Genomic DNA, 20,581 nt, shown 5'->3' with positions numbered 1-20,581 from the left:
AAGTCTGCAGGCAGGAGACTCCAAGCCGCAAGAGTTGCTGGGTAGACTGAGCAGAGCAAAGCCAGAGCAAAGCCGGAGAAGTGGGGCTTTCCTCAAACCCTGGGGGCCGACCCACTACTGCAGTGAGTCCAGAACGTGAGGCATCGTGTCCAAAGAGATTACTCTGGGGTCTTAAGATTTAATGCTATTTTCTCTCTTGTATTTTGGACTTATTGAGGAGGAGTTAACCTTCTTTCCTATTAAGATGAGGCTCTATTCTAAGCCTGTCTCATTGTTGCAGAGCCTTAGGAGGAGAGAGAGAGAGAGAGAGAGAGAGAGAGAGAGAGAGAGAGAGGCAGACAGAAGCAAGATGAACGCGTCATGTTGAAAGAAGTTATTGGCATATGTGGCAGAGGGTAGATAAGAAATATGGGTTAAGTTAAAATGTAAGAGTTAGCTAGTAACCAGCCTGAGCTATCTGCCCGAGCATTTACAATTAAGTCTCCATGTTAGTTATTTGGGAGCGGCTGCTGAGACACAGAGAAACCCCGCCTACAGAGGACAGCTTGTGGAAGTAAATTCCTTCCTTCCACCACGTGGGTCCCCGGGTCCAAATTCAGGTCTTCAGGCTTGGTGGGAAGCACTTGTCCTTTTGAGCCATCTTGCCAGCCCAAAGATGTAGCCAGACTTTCCTTTGGGCCACCAGCTCACAAATAACAACACGGAGACTTATTATTAATTATGAAAGCTTGGCCTTCCTTATAATAGGCTTTTCTCCAATTAGCTCTTATAACCTAAATTAGGGGAAATTTGCCGGGTGAGTGAATTGTGACAGAGATGAAACTCCCAACTCTGGATTTTTGAATTAGGGCTGGAATGAGTTAGGACTGGCGCTGTTGAAATAGAATGGATTTATTTTGCATAAAAGGACATGAATTTGGGCCTGCTTAGGCAGAATGCTGTGGAAAGAATATGTCCACCAAAATTCATGTTTTGGAAACTTAATCCCCAACGCGACTGTGCTGAGAGGGAATTTCTAAGAGGCATTCAGAGTGTGAGAGCTCCATCTTCCCTTGTGTATGAAAGTGTGGTCTCCAACCATTGGGTGTTCTGTCAAAGGTTGATACCACAAGAAGACTGTCACCAGATTCAGGCACCCTGAGCTCATACTTCCTAACTTCCAGAACTGTAAAAAAAAAAAAAAAAAAAAAAAAAAGTGTCTTTATGTTGTGGGATATTTGTTTCACCATGTGAAGATGCGTTTCTGCCTAAGGCCCCTTCTGATTGGTTTAATAAAGAGCTGAATGGCCAATAGCTAGGCAGAAAAGAATGGGTGGGACTTCCAGGCAGAGATGAATCTAGGTGCATGAGAGAGAGACGCAAGCAAGACACTGAAGAAGTTGGACACATGGTACAGAGGAGAGGTGACTGAGCCATGTGACAGGATATAGATTAATAGAAACAGGTTAATTAAGGTTATAAGAGCTAGTTGGGGAAAAGCCTAAGATAGGGCCAAGCTTTCATAATTGATAAGAAGTCTCCAAGTTGTTATTTTTGAGCTGGTGACCCAAAGGAATAATAGCTCAAAAGGACAAGTGCTTGCCACCAAGCCTGAAGACCTGAATTTGGACCCTGGGACCCATGTGGTGGAAGGAATTTACTCCCACAAGCTGTCCTGTATAGGCGGGGTTTCTCTGTGTCTCAGCAGCTGCTCCCAAATAATTAACATGGAGACTTAATTGTAAATGCTCGGCTGATAGCTCAGGCTGGTTTCTAGCTAACTCTCACATTTTAAATTAACCCATATTTCTTATTTACCCTCTGCCACGTGTCTGTACCTTCTTTCAACATGGCACATTCACCTTGCTTCTCTCTGTCTCTCGCTCTCTCTACTCCCAAGACTCCACCCGTCTTCTTCCCAGTGTCTTCTGTGTCTTGCTGTCCTGCCTGTACCTCCTCCTCCCTAGCTACCGGCCAGTCAGCTCTTTTATTAAACCAACCAGGCGGCACCTTGGCAAAGACACATCTTCACAGTGTACAAAAAGATTATTCCATAAACAGTCCTCTGACTTTGATATTAGTAGTTTGGGCTACTCGGTCTTACTCTGCTTTTTAAAAGTATGGCCATCTATGGTGCCATTCATTTATCTGGTAGTTAACTTTTGTATTCATCCATTTTCAATTACGATAATGAGAACCTGAGACTTTATGAGGAAAACAGAGTTGTTTAGCTTTCAGTTTTACAGACTGAAGGTCATGGGCTGGGCCAGTCATTGTGATTGATATTCACGGTGGCAGATGTGGGAGGGGGGGGGCGGTGGAGAGAACTGCTTCACTCCTTCCTAGGGCCATTCCACTAATGACCCCTCCCCATTAGGCTCCATCTCTTAAAGTCCACTCCTTCTTGACATCACCACACTAGGGACTAAGCTTCCAACACACCAGCCTTTGGGAACACACCCAAACAATATCCAAACTATAGCAACTTCTCCAAACTCTGGCCTTCGCCGCCCAAGTCTCATCAATAAAATATGCACATAGCACCTCCCATGTGCAATGTTCATTCTAAATTCATAACAGCGCAGACACATGAGTGTGTTAGCCTTCCTTCTAGAGTCTTATAAGAAAGCACAGAACACACAGGAGTCTCGAATACCCAAGAGCTTGTGATGTTATGTGAAGTTGACAAGCCCTCACAGATGCTCAAGAGGAATCACTATTCAACATAAGTTACTATATATGGTTGTTCCCTAGGTCTGTGAAGTCTAGGAGCACAGTCAGTCATGATATATATATACATATAAAAATCCCATGGGACCGCAAAGTCTAAAGGGAAAGAGTGAAAGAGACCAGCTTTGTCTCTGCGCCTTTATGGCTGAAGTGAAATTTTAGGAAGTAGAAGCATTTAGGATGAAGGAATGCTGAAGGAGAACAAAGACATAAACATAGGAATCCCAAGGATGTGGTCTGGAAGCACAGCGTTCCCTTGGCCAAAGCACAGGAACAAGTTAGAGTGTTTAAGAGGAATTACAGCTGGAATACAAGGCTGGTACCAGAACAAGGAAGACAACGAGTGCCAGGCAAGGCATCCAAGTCCAGGTCATCGGTGCCATGCTGAGTCCTCCACACCTGCCTGGCAGGCACATCCATGTGATCCAGCAGTTGGAATGCCCTGGGAACTTTTTGTTTCTGGCCACTTTAAGTTAGTCTGTCAAAAATTTGGTTTGAGAAATAGCAATTTTGAGAATTTTGTAAGAAATTCATGTTTACTGTAAAAGACATTGGGAAATGAAGGGAAAGATATAGAGCAAGTAAAAATTGTTCCGCATCCTAACATCCTAACCATTGGTAATGCTGACATTTTCCTGCATCCTAACATCCTAACCATTGGTAATGCTGGCATTTTCCTGCATGCTAACATCCTAACCATTGGTAATGCTGACATTTTCCTGCATCCTAACATCCTAACCATTGGTAATGCTGGCATTTTCCTGCATCCTAACATCCTAACCATTGGTAATGCTGACATTTTCCTGCATCCTAACATCCTAACCATTGGTAATGCTGGCATTTTCCTGCATGCTAACATCCTAACCATTGGTAATGCTGGCATTTTCCTGCATCCTAACATCCTAACCATTGGTAATGCTGACATTTTCCTGCATGCTAACATCCTAACCATTGGTAATGCTGGCATTTTCCTGCATCCTAACATCCTAACCATTGGTAATGCTGACATTTTCCTGCATCCTAACATCCTAACCATTGGTAATGCTGGCATTTTCCTGCATGCTAACATCCTAACCATTGGTAATGCTGGCATTTTCCTGCATCCTAACATCCTAACCATTGGTAATGCTGACATTTTCCTGCATGCTAACATCCTAACCATTGGTAATGCTGACATTTTCCTGCATGCTAACATCCTAACCATTGGTAATGCTGACATTTTCCTGCATGCTAACATCCTAACCATTGGTAATGCTGACATTTTCCTGCATGCTAACATCCTAACCATTGGTAATGCTGACATTTTCCTGCATGCTAACATCCTAACCATTGGTAATGCTGACATTTTCCTGCATGCTAACATCCTAACCATTGGTAATGCTGACATTTTTCCCCACCCCATTTTGTTTCTGCTCTTACCTGGGTTTTCTGGCCTAACACAATTCAAACATTCCCCTATGGTAGAAGAGCCCTTCTGAAAGCACAGTATTGTATCAGGAACACATGGTCTATTTGCCAGTTTTCTTGATGTTGAGCACATCAATTGTTCCTATTGACTTTGTGTTTAATATATATATATATGTGTGTGTGTGTGTGTGTGTGTGTGTGTGTGTGTGTATGTATCAGTTGTGGTGGTACACACTTTTGATCCCCAGCACTTGAGAGACAGAGGATCTGTGTGAGACCCTGTCTCAAAAATTAATTAATTAATATTAATTAGTTAAAGTTCCTTGTTGATGGACAAGAGGTTCATACACTGCCCCCCCCCATTTATACTGTGCACTCTTCTAAGTACTGCAGGGACAAAATCTCATTTAATCCTTACCATAGTACAAGGATATCAATGTAGATTCATATCCCTATTTTACAGATAAGCAAGTTACAAGAAAGATTAGGCAACTTGGACAAAAGAGCAATACCCCAAACATCAAACCAAAGAAGATACATCTAATAAGAAGCAGCAGAGCTTTCCCCAAAACTTAGTGTCCTTGGAAAAACTGGGTCCAAAACCGTAAATATCAAGGTTACATCAGGAAACTATTTCAGAAAAATAAATGACTCTTTTTTGCTTTCCACAAAGACTCCGATGTTCAGACGGAAAACGGGTTTATAACTTAACAGGTAGTGACTAGTAGCTGTTTCTTGAAGCTTTGTGTAAGAACAGTGAATGTCCTGGGGAGGTGGCGCACCAGATTAGTTCCCCAGCACCTCCATGCAGGGACTAAAATCACCAGGAAACTATAGTGGCAAGATGCAGACTGGGGTGGTGGCTTCATGTAGCTACTGAGCAGCTTCATCCAGCCCTGATGCTGTGGGCTCTGGTTTTATCCCTGGAGCTACCGGTGGTTTGTTAGCAAGCTAAGCATTTACCCAGACCAGGTTCCTCCTTCTTCCATAACTGAATGAATGGTTCAACAACCATAGTGAGGGTCGGAGTAGCAGTTGTTGGTTCTTTGGCAGAAGTAAATCCTGCCTATCTTCAGGTAAACCTAACCCCAAAGCCTCCATTTATTCCTATGTCCTTTGATTCACAATGCCCTTCTTGCTGGCTCTTCATGAAATACTGAATGGTTAGGAAGGAGGCCTCTAGGGCAGAGGGAGCTCCCTTCCTACGAGAGTGAGTCCCGTTTCAGAGCATACAGCCAAGCACACCTCAGGGTGGTGTGCCAACCTCCTTAGACTCATGCATCTCCACACCTGACAGTTGTGCTGAGAGTGTGGAGCACGCCCATTAAAACAACAATCCAGCGTGGGGGCGCGGTGGGGGGGCTGCAGTCTTTTTATGCTTCCAGAAGGCTTATCAAACCCTTTCCAGACGAGAGCTGGCAAAGAATTGGGAAGAGGTGAAACAACAGTTCATTGTGGAAGGATGTTGAGTCACGTTATATAAATGGTTGGTCATCGGGGGCTGCAATTTAAAATTCCCAAATGAACCACAGACTATAAGGTGGTGGTGGTAAGAAGCACCTGAAAGGGTCCCTGTTGTCTGTCTGTCTTTATTTATTTGTTTGCTTATTGGTTTAATTTTTGTCCCAAATTCAAGAATGGGTGAGTCTGTGTCTATAGCTACCAGAAAGAAAGCAGGAGGAATAGGGAGCTTGGAATTCAGTGTGATGGTTTCACAATTTTTCCTTATTCCCCCCGCCCCCTTGGGAATGTTCCATTTTGACATAATAACAAATCTGTTTATGTTTGCAAAGGATTAGCTACGGATCCTGCTTCTGGAGGAAAACTCAGACAAGGATTTAACAAATCTCCTAAAAAAGATTAACTCCTAGAGGCCAGGTAAGAACAAAGCCACATGCATCCCAGCGTAGCCGGTCACGTAATATTGTGCAGGATCCAGTGAGTGGACCCCTGAGGGAAGAGGCCTAGAGAAAGCAAGCCCTGAGAGGGACTGGCAAAGTATGCTCTTGAAGCCCAGGACAACCTCGGGTTTCATTCCTCGGGAACAGCCTCAGGTATCATTCTTCAGGTACCAGCTGCCTCTTTGTTTTGAAGCCGTGTTTCTCTCTGGCCTGGAATACAACAAGTAACTAAGCTGGGTGGTTATTGAACACCAGGGATCCACCGATCTCTGCCTCCCTAGCCCTGGGATTATAAACACACTTCACCATTCCTGGCTTAAAAAAGAAAGAAAGGAAGGAAGGAAGAAAGAAAGAAGCATAGGTTCTGAAGATTAAAATCCCACCCTCATGTTGCAAAGCAGTCACTTTACTGAGCTACTTTATGTCTTGACTGGATAGGAAAGGAATACTTCCCTTTGACCTGGAAGCTATTGACTTTCCCATTTTTTTAAATAAATCTACTTCCCCTTTTAAAAAGGTATCTCCCACTCACATCCATAGACTCCTACATCTATCTCCATCCTTGAGAGTTCTGCTGGGTGTGCACTGTGATTTCACTTGAGAGACAAGGTATCTCATGGTATGAGACTAAACAATCACACTTCCCGAGACTTCAAAATCTGGAGGCCCTGGTTACCTAACGTTTTCCACGTGGAGACTGAGGTAACGCTCATGTCCTTTCTTCTGTCCTCAGACTGGCTTCCTGTAGCTCTGCAGCCTGGATGGTCGGTCACCCAGAAACACCCACCAGAGAAGGCCAGAAATGTCTATTCTCATCTGGCATCATTAGAACAAGTGATAGATACTAGCTTTCAAGTTTATTTACTCCTCTGACACTTTTCAAAAGTTATTAAATTTATCAGCCTATATCAGGATGGGTTGCTCAAAGATTCAAAGATTTGCTTGAAGTGTCCTTAACGCATTGAAGAACAACAATATGTTTTTGATATTTATATCTTTTTGTGAACTAGTCATTGGAGAACTACAGTTACCTGCTAGGAAATATTTGTTTGTTTATATAATGTAGGCTGGGCTCAAAGTTGTAGAGGTCTGGCTGCCTCTACCTCCCAAGTGCTGGGATTGAAGATGTGTGCCACCATGATCAGCTCCAGACTACATTTCTTAGAGTGGAGGAAAAAGGTTGAAGATACTTTCTTTCTCTGTGAAAGAAAGCTCTAGCACACTGGTTCTCAGCCTCTCTGATGCTGCAACCCTTTAATACAGTTCCTCATGTTGTGGTGACTCCCAACAATAAAATGATTTTGGTTGCTACTTCATAACTGTGATTATGCTACTGTTATGAATCGTGATGTAAACATCTGTGTTTTCTGATGGTCTGTGTGTTGCCACCCACAGGTTGAGAACCACAGCTCTAAGGGCTTTCTTTGTACTACATTCTTCTATCACAGCTAAAAAACCTGAAGTCCTCATTCATGTTTTTTTTAATTTTATAATTAATTTAATTTTACATATCAGCCATGGATTCCCCTGTCCTCCCTCCTCCTGCTCCCCTACCCTCCCCCCAATCCACTCCCCATTCCCATCTCCTCCAGGGCAAGGACTCCCCTGGGGATTCAGCTCAGCCTGGTAGATTCAGTCAGAGGCAGGTCCAGTCCCCTCTGGACCCATTCATGTTTTTATCATAGCTTTGTTTATACAGTTGTGTTGGGAGGTGAGTCAATTCTTCCTTCTCTTTGGAGTCTTAAGGGTCAGGAAACATCCTTTTGTAGAGTTATTTACATTTAGTTCCTACTTCTTGGTTCAAGAACATATTCTTAATCGGGGACTTGAATTAGGAAAATTAAGCCATGTTCTCTGTCAACGTTTTAGCAAAAGAATCCCGGGCTACTCCCACTGCCGGTGCAGGGTACTGAAATGTTAATGATCTGGACCATGGGGACCAAATGCCATTGTTTCATGTACAGGAAAATCATGTATTTTCTGCAACTGACCAAAGACTACAGTAGACTATGTAAAGGTATTTGTGGAAGCGTCTGTGACCAGACCTTGGCTGAGGTTAGCTATTGTTTGGGGAGACTGCTTTCCCACCCAGAGGAAAGGGGGACTGTGGGAACTTAGATATCCCAGGGCGGTGAATTCGATTCTGTGAGGTTATCTTACTGCCTCATTGTCCACTGTGGGTCAGCTGTGGCTTACAGACCCTGGTCTCATGGCTGATCCCATAGTATAAGCTTCCCGGTTACCGTCACTCCACCTTGGGCTTCTTGACAAAGACTTTTTCCATATACAAACAAACTCAGGGCTTCCCTTTCTTTCAACCCCCTCCCATTTAGAACACACACACACACACACACACACACACACAGAGAGAGAGAGAGAGAGAGAGAGAGAGGAGAGAGGAGAGAGGGGAGTCATATCTAGGGGATATAATGTTTTCTGAAGAAATCCCAATAAGTAATAAGTGGGGATACCAAAAATCAATTGTAAACACTACTGTGAAACTGAGTCTGGGTAACATGGGAGAGATCACTCTGGTGGCTATACCTGTACATCAGTAAGAAAACATATGACACTCTAAGTGCTGAGAATGTGACCAAAGCTTATAGGCTTTTTAAGTCATCTTTGCTCAAAGGAGGTAAAAGTTCTGATGGGTGCTGATGCTAAAAAATAGTTTCTGGAGAAGTAATGACCAGGAGGAGGCGTGAGGGAGCCAGGAAGGTTTTTTACATCAATGGGAGTGTAGCCCATGTTGATGCCGGTGTCGCTAAATGAAAAAATGCAAGCCAGAGTGCTAGATGCTTAACGTTTATTATATGTAGGATATATATGTTGGGAAAGACAGTCTCAAGACGAGATACAGTCTTCAAAGGTTAGGTTTTACACTTTCAAAATCGATTAACAAGGTATCAAGTGAGGGAGATTACAAGTACAGTTACATTTTCAAAACACAATCCTCGGGATACAAACTAATGACTTAAACTAATCAACTACTACAGATACATTTTTCTATTGGGTGATTACAAACACAATCACCGGGATACAAACTAATGACTTAAACTCATCAACAACTACAGATACATTTTTCTATTGGGTGATTACAAACACAATCACCGGGATACAAACTAACAACTTAAACTCATCAACTACTACAGATACATTTTTCTATTGGGTGACTACAAACACAATCCTCAGGATACAAACTAACGACTTAAACTAATCAACTACTACAGATACATTTTTCAAATGGGTGATTACAAACACAATCCTCAGGATACAAACTAACGACTTAAACTAATCTACTACAGATACATTTTTCAATTGGGTGACTACAAACAGTACTAACGGGACTTTTAGCAGCGTTGAGTACCGCATTAAGATAGACAAAGAAAATTCTTATCTAATACACTAATACACTTATTTTTCTAATTCCAGTATATTGTCTTAAATTCCTGTTAAAGACATGAGCATGAGAGTCGGGGAGACACTTCTGACTAATGCCTCCAGTATTTTACTACTTAACTTGGTTACACAGTGATTTTTTTCTCTCAGATCTAACTGACAACTAGTTTTGTCTCTAAGATAAATGAAGTCATAACTCACATTGCAACAACATCACATGAAAAATATTGAGGACTACACTAAAAATTCACTTTAAAAATGAAGAAATCAATAGCTTCACAAGGAACTTTTCCTATAAACTACAAAGTAGGCTACAAGAAGAGGAACTAAACTACATCCAACCCTGAAGGCAGGCGAGTCCCTGAAAAGAAAAGAAAAGAAAAGAAAAGACACAACATACCGCCTAGTTCTAAATGCCATACAAAGATTACCCTCTTCTCTTAAAAACATCTTCCAAGTTGGAGAAATCCAAGCCTTTCCATCATGTCCTTCCTAGGCGGTGCTACACACAAAGTTACTTAGTCAACATCATTACAATAAAATTCAACACGATAAACCATTTACAAAATAGCAGCTGTCGTTTTGGATCTTGGTTGTGATTAAATGCGAGTAAAATGAGGATATAATATGAGGATAATAATATGATAATAATACGATAATATTTGCAGTTCAACTACAGAATACGCACGCGCTCACTAAATTTGGTACAAAGCGTCAACACTAAGGATATATATTGGCACAATGCATGCAGTTAGAGAATTCTTTCTCTCAAGCTAGTAAATCGCGAATAAGCTAAAGCCCCAATCCTGTTTTCCAAAGCTTCCTCCTCCCAAACTGTAACTGATGTTTCCAACTGTAACTGATGCTTAAAGCATCTTCCGCAAGCTAAACGCCTTCCTAAGAATCAATTTATCTGAAAGCGTGGTGGAAATGGGGCAGGATGGCGGTGTTGGTGCCAGTTGTAAAAACGTGAGGGATAGGGGGCAGCGGGAGCTGGCCCAGATTCACAGCGCTCACTGCTATTTGGGCTTCTTGTGGCAGTGGCTGTGGCAGCAGCGGCTGTGGCATCGGCTGCGGCAGCGGCTCTGGCTGCGGCAGTGGCTGCGGCTGCGGCTGCAGCTGCAGCGGAGGTGGCTGTGGTTGTGGCGGCTGTGGGGGCAGCTGCGGGGGCAGCTGCGGGGGCAGCAATGGTGGCTGCAGCTGCAGTGGCTGCAGTGGCTGCAGCGGCTCAGGCTGCAGCTGAACCTGCAGCTGCGCGTGTGGCTGCTGCTGCTGTGGCTGCTGCTGCTGCGGTGGCGGTGGTGGTGGCTGCATCTGCGGCTGCGGCTGCTGCGGCGGCAGCAGCGGGGGTGGAGGCGGCAGCGGTGCTACATGCTGCTGCGCCAGACATGTGATCGTGTGGGGCATTGGTTCCCCGGGCCCCATAGGGATGGTGTTAGTCACAAAACCATTCTGGGGGGGAGGAGGGGGGATTTGCCAAAACCCCAACAGAGAGGAAATCTCCAGAGAGGCAGGGATCGTTATATTCACAGCATCTACCAGCAGCTCCTTGGGCATGGTGACTTTCCCAAGGCCCTCCTTAGCCATCTCAAAACATGGGCTGAGTTTGAGAGGCGACTGAGGCTCTTGCAGAGGCAATTCCTCAAAGAAACTCATGTTGCAAAAGCCTTTGGCCTCTGATTTAATCGGCAGGCCAGCAAGTGGGGCAAATGAGGTAGAAGGAGGACTGTACTTAGGCTCCTGAAGGGTGTGAGGAGGAGAGGTGGGAACTACCCCAGGGTGCAGAGTAACAAGCTGCTCTGCCATTGGCGGCGGCATAGGCTGGGGGACCTGCTCTGGGGGAGCAAGCACTAGACCATGAACCTCGGGTGGCAAGCCACCTGCAAGCCCGTTCTGCACGGGCACCCCTAGCTGGAAAGGAGGCATGGCAGTAGCCTTCAGCTGGAAGGACGGCGCAATGGGAGGGAAGGTACCCATGTATTCCCCTGCCTGCATGCTCTCTTGCATCAGCTCCTGGGAGTGTGTCTTCTTGGTGTGACGAGTGAGGTGGTCTTTGCGCCCAAATCGCTGGGCACAGAACTGACACAGGAAGTCCTTGCATCCTGTGTGGACCACCAGGTGACGACGCACATCCTTCCGGGTGTAGAAGCATCTCTCACAATGGTCGCACTGGTGTTTCTTCTCTCTGGTCGCATGGTGGGCCTTCTCTTCCCGGTGGGCCTTGAGGTGGGTCAGCAGGACCTCGGTGCTCCCCAGCTCGGCAGAGCAGACCTTGCAGATGAGACCCCCACCGCTGGCGGAATGCAGGGCCATGTGCCTCTTGTAGCCCAGCATGGTGTGGTACTTCCTGCGGCAATCCTGGCAAATGTAGGAGATCTTGTTGGGATCGTGGGTCTGGAGGTGGTTCTTCAGGTGGTCCTTGCGGTTGAACGACTTCTCGCAGTGAGCACACTGGTGATTCTTCTGGGGTGAGTGTGTGGCCATGTGTCTGGAAGCAGAAAAGGGGGTGGGGAGAAAGAGTTCGCAACAGAATTAGTTTATGAACGAAGGCACGGAGAGAACACAGTCAAGATGTGACTAGTTATTTTCCCAAGGTCTTCATGGCATTTTCACTTAACAACTACTTGGCTGTATTTTCCAATTGCATGCGTTTTATCATTTAAAAGGGCAAGAATTACTAAATGCCAGATTCAACTTTATACCTGTAAGAAGTATTGACAAATTGTTTTCCTGTTATATAAGGCAGGGGACATTGCTGAAGGGTAAGAACCAACATAATAGTCATTTGGGATATCTGAAATACATAGTGGTTTCCATGTTCCTGATGTACTTAAATACATTCAACAGCTCAGCTGCAGAAAGGGGATTTGGACTGCATCAGATGGCCATGTCATCCCATATGATGTCTACTTATGCCTAACAGGGATGAATATAAAGGCAGGACTGGCTTGCAAACTTGGTATTTAAATCATTTTCTATTTGACTTGGTATTAATGAGCTGGACCCCAAAGTTCTGTTCAGGGTTTTCTATTGTTGCCTTTCCCGCCCATCCTTTGTAGGAGATTTAATCATCTCTCACCCATGGTCAAATATGGATAGTAACTTAACCTGGGGTTTCCTACCCATTTCTATGCTATCTCGGAGTGGGACACAGCTTGGCAGTGGTACTTGAACAGTTCTCATTTGCTCCTGTGGCTAAAGAGTTGACTCTTTCTCCTGCCTGGCATCCAATCTTCCCATTGACATTTATTCTTCACCTTACTTCCTTACGCAAGTTGAAATGATCTCACGATGGTGCCTTCCCTTCCCTTCTCTCATCTCACAATGCATGAACTACAGGCTTCAGTACGTCCTGTGGCTCGCACAAACACACCACCTTTTGCACAGCAGGTAGGTCACGCCAAGACTCAGAAGTCTTCATGGTGCTCATTCACAGTCAGACTTCCTTAGAGGTCAGCCTGCCCCACCAAATCAGCTTTATCTGGTCCATGGCTGTCTCTTCTTAGCAGCCAGCTGTTTATGGTACTGGGACCCACCTTCTCTTTCTGGTTAAGCAAGTCAGTTATTTTTTTCTTTCTTCGATCTCTGCTTAGAAAATAGGTTGTGATGGTTGGAAACTGGATGGAATGCTGCCCTATCGCCTTTAAGAAAAACCTAAGCATCCTGCCATCTCGCCAGGATGAGGATGGGCTAATGAGCTGGACCCCAAAGTTCTGTTCAGGGTCTTCTATTGTTGCCTTTCCCGCCCATCCTTTGTAGGGGATTTAATCATCTCTCACCCATGGTCAAATATGGATAGTAACTTAACCTGGCATTTCCTACCCATTTCTGTGCTATCTCTGAGTGGGACACAGCTTGGTAGCCGTACTTGAACAGTTCTCATTTGCTCCTGTGGCTAAAGAGTTGACTCTTTCTCCTACCTGGCATCCAATCTGCCATCTCGCCAGGATGAGTCCAGCTCATGCCTTAAAAGAGCATGGACTCTGGCCAGGGAAGCCAGAAGAGCTGGGGCAGGGACAGTGGATAACCATACCCTGCTTCCGGCTTTGCTCTCCTTTCCACCTTGACGGAACAAGTCATTTCTCCTGAACCACCACCTCTCTAACAGTGTGTAAGACACCAGTTCCTCTTACCAGGGTAGTTCTAACTAATTCCATTTATTGCAATAATCCATTTGCTCTACTGTCTTTTTTCCTTCCCGGGTCTCCCATAGAACCCTGGGGTGGTCCCAGTGAAGCTAAGGCTACCCTCTGGGTTTAAGTAATGGTGCCTACATGTATGCAAAATGAATCTGATGCTGAACGGGGAGCCCTTGACACAGAATCAGTGCACATGGTAGCCACTTGATATGGTTACTATGACAACTAGAGAATGGACCTACAACAAAAGATATTTGAATTTTAAAATACAGAAGCATTTTCAGTCTCATTTTAAATATCAACTTATATTACATTATCAGTGATAGTGATGCTCTTAAGCCCAGGAGCATAATTTATATCTTCCTTTTACCTCTTTTAAGTGCCTTCCTTCAGAGTACTCCAAGACGGAATGATAATGCAATGCTGCTACCACTCAGATTGGAAGCCAGGTTGCTAATTCTCTCACCTATGCATTTATATGTGAGTCGCCAGCAAGCTGAAGCTTGGAGGATCATTTCATGAAGATTAAACACAAGCAATATCGAGAGAAGTAGTAGTATACTGACAGCACTCACTGTCAGACTATGGTCTGATTGCATAGTTTGTCTTTCCTGTGGCATTCCCAAAACCATTGTGGGCAGAATATACATCTTGGGTACCACTTACCTCATAGCAGAGAGTACCTAATTGACATTAGAGAAATAATGCATACTATATGCCAACTCTCTTTGAAAACCACTGGCCTGGCATATCGTAGGTACTCTGAAAGTCTGAGCAAATGCCCATGTACGAAGTCTGGATACCCAAGTGAACTCATCTTATTCAGGTGTCATAGTGATCACTGGAGATACGACTACTTTAAAGAGTCCCTGAAAGGCTAAAATGTACCCACACCCTGCCTTCTCATCCCCTTCAGTGAGAGCCCTGAAGGCCCGAAGAGACACTCAAGGGTCCGAGTAGAAGTGCACACCTTATAAAGCCTCTCACCTCATCAATTTATATTTAGAGACGAAGGCTTTGCCACACTCAGCCTTCGTGCACGTGAACGGCCGCTCCCTGGTGTGCGAATAACTGTGGATGGTGAACTTCTCCAGGGTGAGGAAGGACTTGCCACAGGACTGACAGCGGAACGGAGCCATGGCCTTTGCTCTTCACACCTTCTTTTTCAGATGTGATGAGCAAATGCTGTGCCATTTAAAGCACAGACAGAAAGAAGGTAGGGAGTCGCTACAGCCGGACTCCAGAAAAGGGTAGTAGAGGCGGCAGTGTGGCCAAGCAGAGTGTGAGACACAGGAGAGATCCAGGGCAGGAAGGAGATTTTCATCACAATAGTTCGGCGTCCTGAATGGCCGTCTGTGGAGATAAGAGGAACAGTTTTCTCACACCAGCTATTGGAAAACTGTATCCGCCACCACCACCGCTTTGGAGCCAATGACCCACAATCAGTATGTTTCTTTAAAATGGTTCAAACGGGTCCAGCTCCCCATCCTCCTCTCTTCCTTCCCGCGGTCCTTCATCTGCCCCTGTGTTCCAATGGCTGATGAAACATTCTCCCCTCCTAAGAAGGGCTGCTATGTTCATAGACCACGGCCATCGGCTTCATGGTTTCGGCTCAGTGTGAGACTGGGTTGATTGATTCAGGGGGAAACAAAAAACAATAACAAAAAAGCAAGCCTCCCTCTTCATCGTCATCGTGTGTCACTGGTGCACAATGACCACCCTTTTTTTTTTTTATTCAAACCATGAGCCTGCCCTCTTTGTGCACTGTGAGCATAAGGGAGGTTGTGGACAACACCTGTTCAAACGCTCAGGGGACGAGAAGAAATCATTTGTATACGTCTCGGTGAATTTGTTTGCGAGATCACTATGCACAAGGGCAGACCCAAACAAAATATGAGGAAAGAGAGCCTCAGTTGCACTGATGTGGAGGAGAGAGAGAGAAAAATGTTCTTATGGTAAACAAGACTGGTGGGGTCCCAAGGGGGGCTGGGGCCATGGCTCTACAAAATCATCCCACATTCCTCAGTTACCCCTGATAGGAAATGGGCCTTTTGTCTCCTCCAGCTTGTTCTGTCCCTAATCCCAATCCTTATCACCCTTGTAGCCCAGTCAGCATCCCAGAAACCCTGGATCTCCTCCTCTCGCCATAGGTTGAGCTGCCTCAAGTATCTAAGGTAACATTGTAAACAACAGAGCAGACCACTGTTCAACGGAGTCATTTTCAGGGAGGGGGAGGCTAACTTCGCATGTGGCAGTACTTTTACGCATTTAGAGTACAGGTTGAAGAGCCCAAATCGGAAAAACGTCCGTGCTCCAGCAACTGAAATTTTCTGAGTCAATTTCTAATAGTACAAGAGGAAAATTTCATACCTGAACTCTATAGGACCAATCACAAGTCAAGATACCAATAACTTGAAAACACTTATAAAATTACCTCAAGCTATTGTATGAGGTGGGTATGAAACTGAAACGTGACTAAATTCCATGCTTAGGCTTAAATCCCACCCACAGGATATCTCATTATGTTATACACAAATACTTCAAAAGGCAAACCACTCTGAACTGCTCTCCCAAGTGCACTAAGGCTTATGTTAAATACATGTGAGTAGCTGTTGTGCACAGATTGGCCTTTAGGGCAAGTCTTTAAAGCTCAGCTGCCTGTAGCCTTTTGTTTATTGCTCTAAGTCTTTAGAGTTGCCATTTATTGGTAAACATTAATTTTTACTTCTCTTTTAAGGTACCCTCAAATCAGAAGCTTCGGTGGCATGTGAGCACTGGCTGAGCCGCCTTTAACTATAGCAGTACCCAGTACGTGCACACATTATTGCAAGAACCTTGTGTTTTTTCCTGCCCCAGATGGCTTTAGTGTCTGGGCAGAGGTCACTACACAGGGGATATGCTTGTTGTTGCCTTGTTCTATCTGCTTGGAACCTATCCAGCTGACTTCTGTGCTTAGGCCTAAAGATTCTGGACTCGTCTGAAGCAGGGGGCACACTGGTGTCCTCAGCCAGGATCATGGCAACAGGGCTTTATGATGGCTTTGGTTCTAGCGACATGCATACCCTTAGTCCTCTATTACCAAGTAAGATTTTATTTGTTTTTGATTATCCAAGACAGGGTCTCACTTCATAGTACAGGATGGTCTGGAACTAAACTATGTTACGCAGCCTACACTTGAACCTATGTCAATCTTCATGCCTTGCCCCCGCCCCCCAAATGCTATGATAGAGTGAGCCACCACACCCCACTCAAGAGTAACTCTAACTGGGTTCCTGCCCTAGCTCTACCCAAAGCCCTCCTGCTCCCACCCCTTATTCCTGTTTCTTATTCTAGCTCATGCCCAAGGCCCTTCCTTGAGTCATCTCCAACAGCTCTAACCACAGATTCTTTTTAGAAATTCCGCTGTGTGTGGAAAGCCGTAGTACGGGGCCAGCTTAAGAACACATTCATTCAGTTGAAACTGCCTGATGTTCTTTCCAGGTCTGTTTTCTCAAAGACTAAAACACACATGGATTATACAGTGTGAAATGTTTCTTTCTTCCCTCCCTTCAGAGCTAAAATAGCACTGAGCACTCATCACTTTGGAGGAGCCAGTGGGGAGGGCTCTGTACTCCTTTCTCCTACTAGCTAGGCACATAGATGGCTCTTTTCAATTTATCTAAGGAGATTTATTCTCCCCCACCCTTGCTTTAGGAGATGAACAGTATGCCCAACATAACTTCCTGTGATGGAAGTGTGATACAAACAATGACTACCCCACACTCCAAACATGCTGCTGGGAAACTGCAATTATCTTAAGGTAGACTTAAACAGCCACCGGCAGCCAGTGGGTGACACTGGCAGACTCTTAGATGCCCTGTCAAGAGATGAGGGGAAGCCTGGGCTTTCCTTGCACATGACTATGCTACTGATTAACCCTCGGGTGTTTTGCTGAAACACAAGAGGGATTTAGATCAGCTGTTTTATTAACACGGGGGGGAAGGGGATGTGGTTCCACAGTTCATACTCCAGCGCTATCCTAAATTCCAAACTCCTGGTTGATATAATCACATAATGTATATAAAATGGTCTGTGGGGGACAATGAACTGAAACAAAAATGACTCATCATCTTTCTAATTCTGATTGTAATCTGAAAAAAAAAATCACCAAGTACATAGTAGTTACAGACTAAGGACCAGGTGTCACAGCACAGCTAATGGTTCCTAACCATTGAGCTATACACATGACGGAGCAGTGATACATGTTGTCTCCCAATGCATACACCATCAATTACTCATCATGGGAAGAACCAGCATGGACCAAACATGTACAGAGCAACTGCAGGCTTAGCTTCACTGCAGCTGTGAACCTTGAGTGACGACATGTCAGCACACCATGAGAACAGCAGAAAAACAGCACTTCCTCCATTGTGAAAGCTGTCTTTTGACACTGTCAGTCCCAATCTCTAGTTACTTCTTCCCTAGATTCCAAATACCAACCGTCATGGGCTTTGTCCACGCCATTTCCCCCGGGCCTTCAGAGACTGGGCACAATCAGAGCTGGCTAGATGTGGCTATGATTTACTTAAGAGTGAGGCAGATTCCTCCAACTTCAACAGACAAGCTCCTCACAAAACAGAATCTCTCCCCCTCTCAGCTTAGGTGCTTCAAGAACATATTTCCCTAAAACTTGCTGATATTTAGGTAGTGTTAGACATGCCCAGCCTAAATATGAAAGGCAAAAACATTCTCAAATGCTGAGCTAATAAACCACACCGTGGTGAACACTCTTTAATTTCTCTGGAACATCTTTAGAGATTCTCAGTTTCGTACTACTAATATTACACTCATCATCTTTGCATATTCTATACACATGGAAACTTAGAACACTGTTTTCATGATATAATCACAAACTTCCACAAAAAAAATTTCCCAACTGACAATAAACTCTTTATGACTGAGGATCAAGCCTTACCCATTATAAAAAAGCTAATCATGTAGATATATACACCATCTCTCAGCCACCCCTCGCCTAATTCATACTAGCTCTATACTCATAATTCAGTTAAAACTTGATGTACTTAAAATAGACGGTCCACCATGTAGCAAAACATCAATAATTATAACAACTGAAAGACTATCGTCCCCCAAGAGAGTCAGTCTGCCCTGCATCTTGACATACAGATCCCCCCTTTGAATCTTAAGCATAGTACTATTTCAACACCTGTCACCCTGGAAAGACAGTAAATCGTACCCCCACCCCCAAACATCTCAGGACTTAATTTTCAGTCCCCCTGATTCTAAAAATACTGAGTGAGTGATACAGATCTGCCTGTGTGCCAAAGAAGGCTTGGCCATCTGCTTCATTCTGCCCATGCCGAATATTTGAGGGATGAGAGAGGATCAGACTGAAATAAGAACATATATATATATGGTAACAGTCAGGAAGACTGTAGTCCCTGGGGGCGAGGGGTATACAACAGTGAAGCAGAGGTCAGAACACAGATGGAGCCCCAGGACTTCCCCAGTGCTGAGAAACACAATCATTTAATGGGGAACAACTGCTTTACAGCATTCTCAAAATAAACCAGGACTTCTGGCTCCTGTGTCCATTGTCCCCAGGAATACAAAGTGAGGCCCATAGCTGAGAGGAAACGAGATTTCCATTTTGGTCTTCCACAGTATATACTCTTAAGTTGGTCGGTTGTTTTCGTTTGGTCTGGTTTTGAGCAAGTACTACTTGGAGTTTAGAAGGTTCTGATCCAAAATTTCTCTCTCACATTCCCAAGACTTGGGACCGTTACCACATGATAAAGATCAGTTTTAAAAGGGTCTTTAACAAGGTTGAGTTTTTGTGTGTTTGCTTACTTCCTCTCATAGTCACAAACTACCAAGGAGCCATTTGTCAAACAGAAAGGGTAGAAAATATTTTTCATATCTGGCTTCAGGGTACTTTTCTCAATTCTTTGAAGGACTGGATATCAAGTCTCTACTGGCAAATTAAAAATACATCCAGACGCATTAGCAGGAGAAAGAGGAAGCCCTGAAGCATCCTATCTGTTACTGCCTATCTTGTATCCTGTGCACTCATTACATCTATAGGGTACAGAACTTGAGGAAGGGCAGTGTCAGAAGAGATCCCACATGCCTTGGAAGTGTACACACGTGAGGCTCCCGAGCTACCTTACCAGCCTTGAGACACGAGGCCCATAGCAAGGCAGCAGGCCTGTGAGTTCTCTGAAACTCCATGCAAAATTAGCATGTGTACTAGAATTCTTATGGAAAAGAGAGCCATGGTTTTCTTTACATTTTTAAGGGGTTCTATACTCAAACAGGTTTAAAGGGCATTCCCTGAGGTGAAAAATGAGAGAAAGCTCTTCTGGGTGCTGGCAACATTTCACTCAAACATTTACAATGAACTAACACTTCCGAATTCATGTGCTACATGTCGGGTGCTATGCTTCATCAGATCAAAATGGGAAGTTCCTTAATAATGTTTTAAGCAGAATCTACACAAATTGATTTGAAGGGTATGTACAGGTGATAATTTAATAGGCCCTGTCCTGTAAGGCAGGCTGCTCACCTATCACAGGGGTTCACTTGTTGGCATATTTAAGCCTTCTGTGAAATATATAATACTCAATAGTAAGCTATTCTCGCTAAAATCCCCTGACATTTGAGTTGACACATCACTTAGATGTGTCACTTGCCTGCAATGAACTCATAAATCGGCTCCACTAAGCCTGTGATGCTGCCATGTCTGCAGACCTCTCTCCCATGGCGGCTCAAAGGCGACCAAGGCCAAACATCAGTCCACTGGGCTACTTCCCTCATGTGCTACATTCTCTTACAGCAAATGTGTTTCCTGTCCTGGAATGCCAACCATCGCCCCTCTGCCAGGCAAACTCCTGTCCCTCCCAGATGAAAGAATGAAGTCCTATGCCACACTGCGGGGTTCACTTAGCAGGTTAGCAGACATCTCCACCCACATCTGTCTGGAGCTCATACACATGGGTGGGAACCCCCCAGCTGCACTGCCCGGCTACC

At 44.6% G+C, this 20,581-nt stretch overlaps 2 protein-coding genes across 13 annotated transcripts in view; one reads left to right on the top strand and one right to left on the bottom strand.

Moving 5' to 3' along the window:
• Window positions 1-6,931, top strand: part of Zc2hc1b (zinc finger C2HC-type containing 1B) — a 52,608-nt gene extending 45,677 nt beyond the window's left edge. The window contains exons 7-8 of one of the 2 annotated variants that reach the window (XM_028861343.2): window positions 5,910-5,994; window positions 6,751-6,931. In XM_028861343.2, the coding sequence (XP_028717176.1) occupies window positions 5,910-5,980 (71 nt within the window). In that variant the 3' untranslated portion in view covers window positions 5,981-5,994; window positions 6,751-6,931. Of the gene's footprint in view, window positions 1-4,579; window positions 4,785-5,909; window positions 5,995-6,750 lie in introns of those variants that run through there. The other variant, XM_037200313.1, reaches the window with a different exon arrangement.
• Window positions 6,932-8,806: 1,875 nt separating this feature from the next.
• Plagl1 (PLAG1 like zinc finger 1) overlaps window positions 8,807-20,581 on the bottom strand; it is a 44,006-nt gene continuing 32,231 nt past the window's right edge. For 8 of the 11 annotated variants that reach the window (XM_037200486.1, XM_028861276.2, XM_028861283.2 and 5 more), the window contains 2 exons: window positions 14,543-14,908; window positions 8,807-11,904 (listed from right to left, as the gene is read on the bottom strand). In XM_037200486.1, coding sequence (XP_037056381.1) covers window positions 10,326-11,904; window positions 14,543-14,694 — 1,731 coding nt within the window. In that variant the 5' untranslated portion in view covers window positions 14,695-14,908 and the 3' untranslated portion in view covers window positions 8,807-10,325. The remainder of the gene's footprint in view (window positions 11,905-14,542; window positions 14,909-20,581) is intronic. The other 3 variants (XM_037200489.1, XM_028861325.2, XM_028861315.2) reach the window with 1 other exon arrangement.

The sequence above is a fragment of the Peromyscus leucopus genome, chromosome 8a (assembly GCF_004664715.2).
Source record: "Peromyscus leucopus breed LL Stock chromosome 8a, UCI_PerLeu_2.1, whole genome shotgun sequence".
NCBI classification, from domain to species: Eukaryota; Metazoa; Chordata; class Mammalia; order Rodentia; family Cricetidae; genus Peromyscus; species Peromyscus leucopus.
Note: the sequence above shows the minus strand (reverse complement) of the source record. Positions and strands in the feature narration are given on the sequence as shown.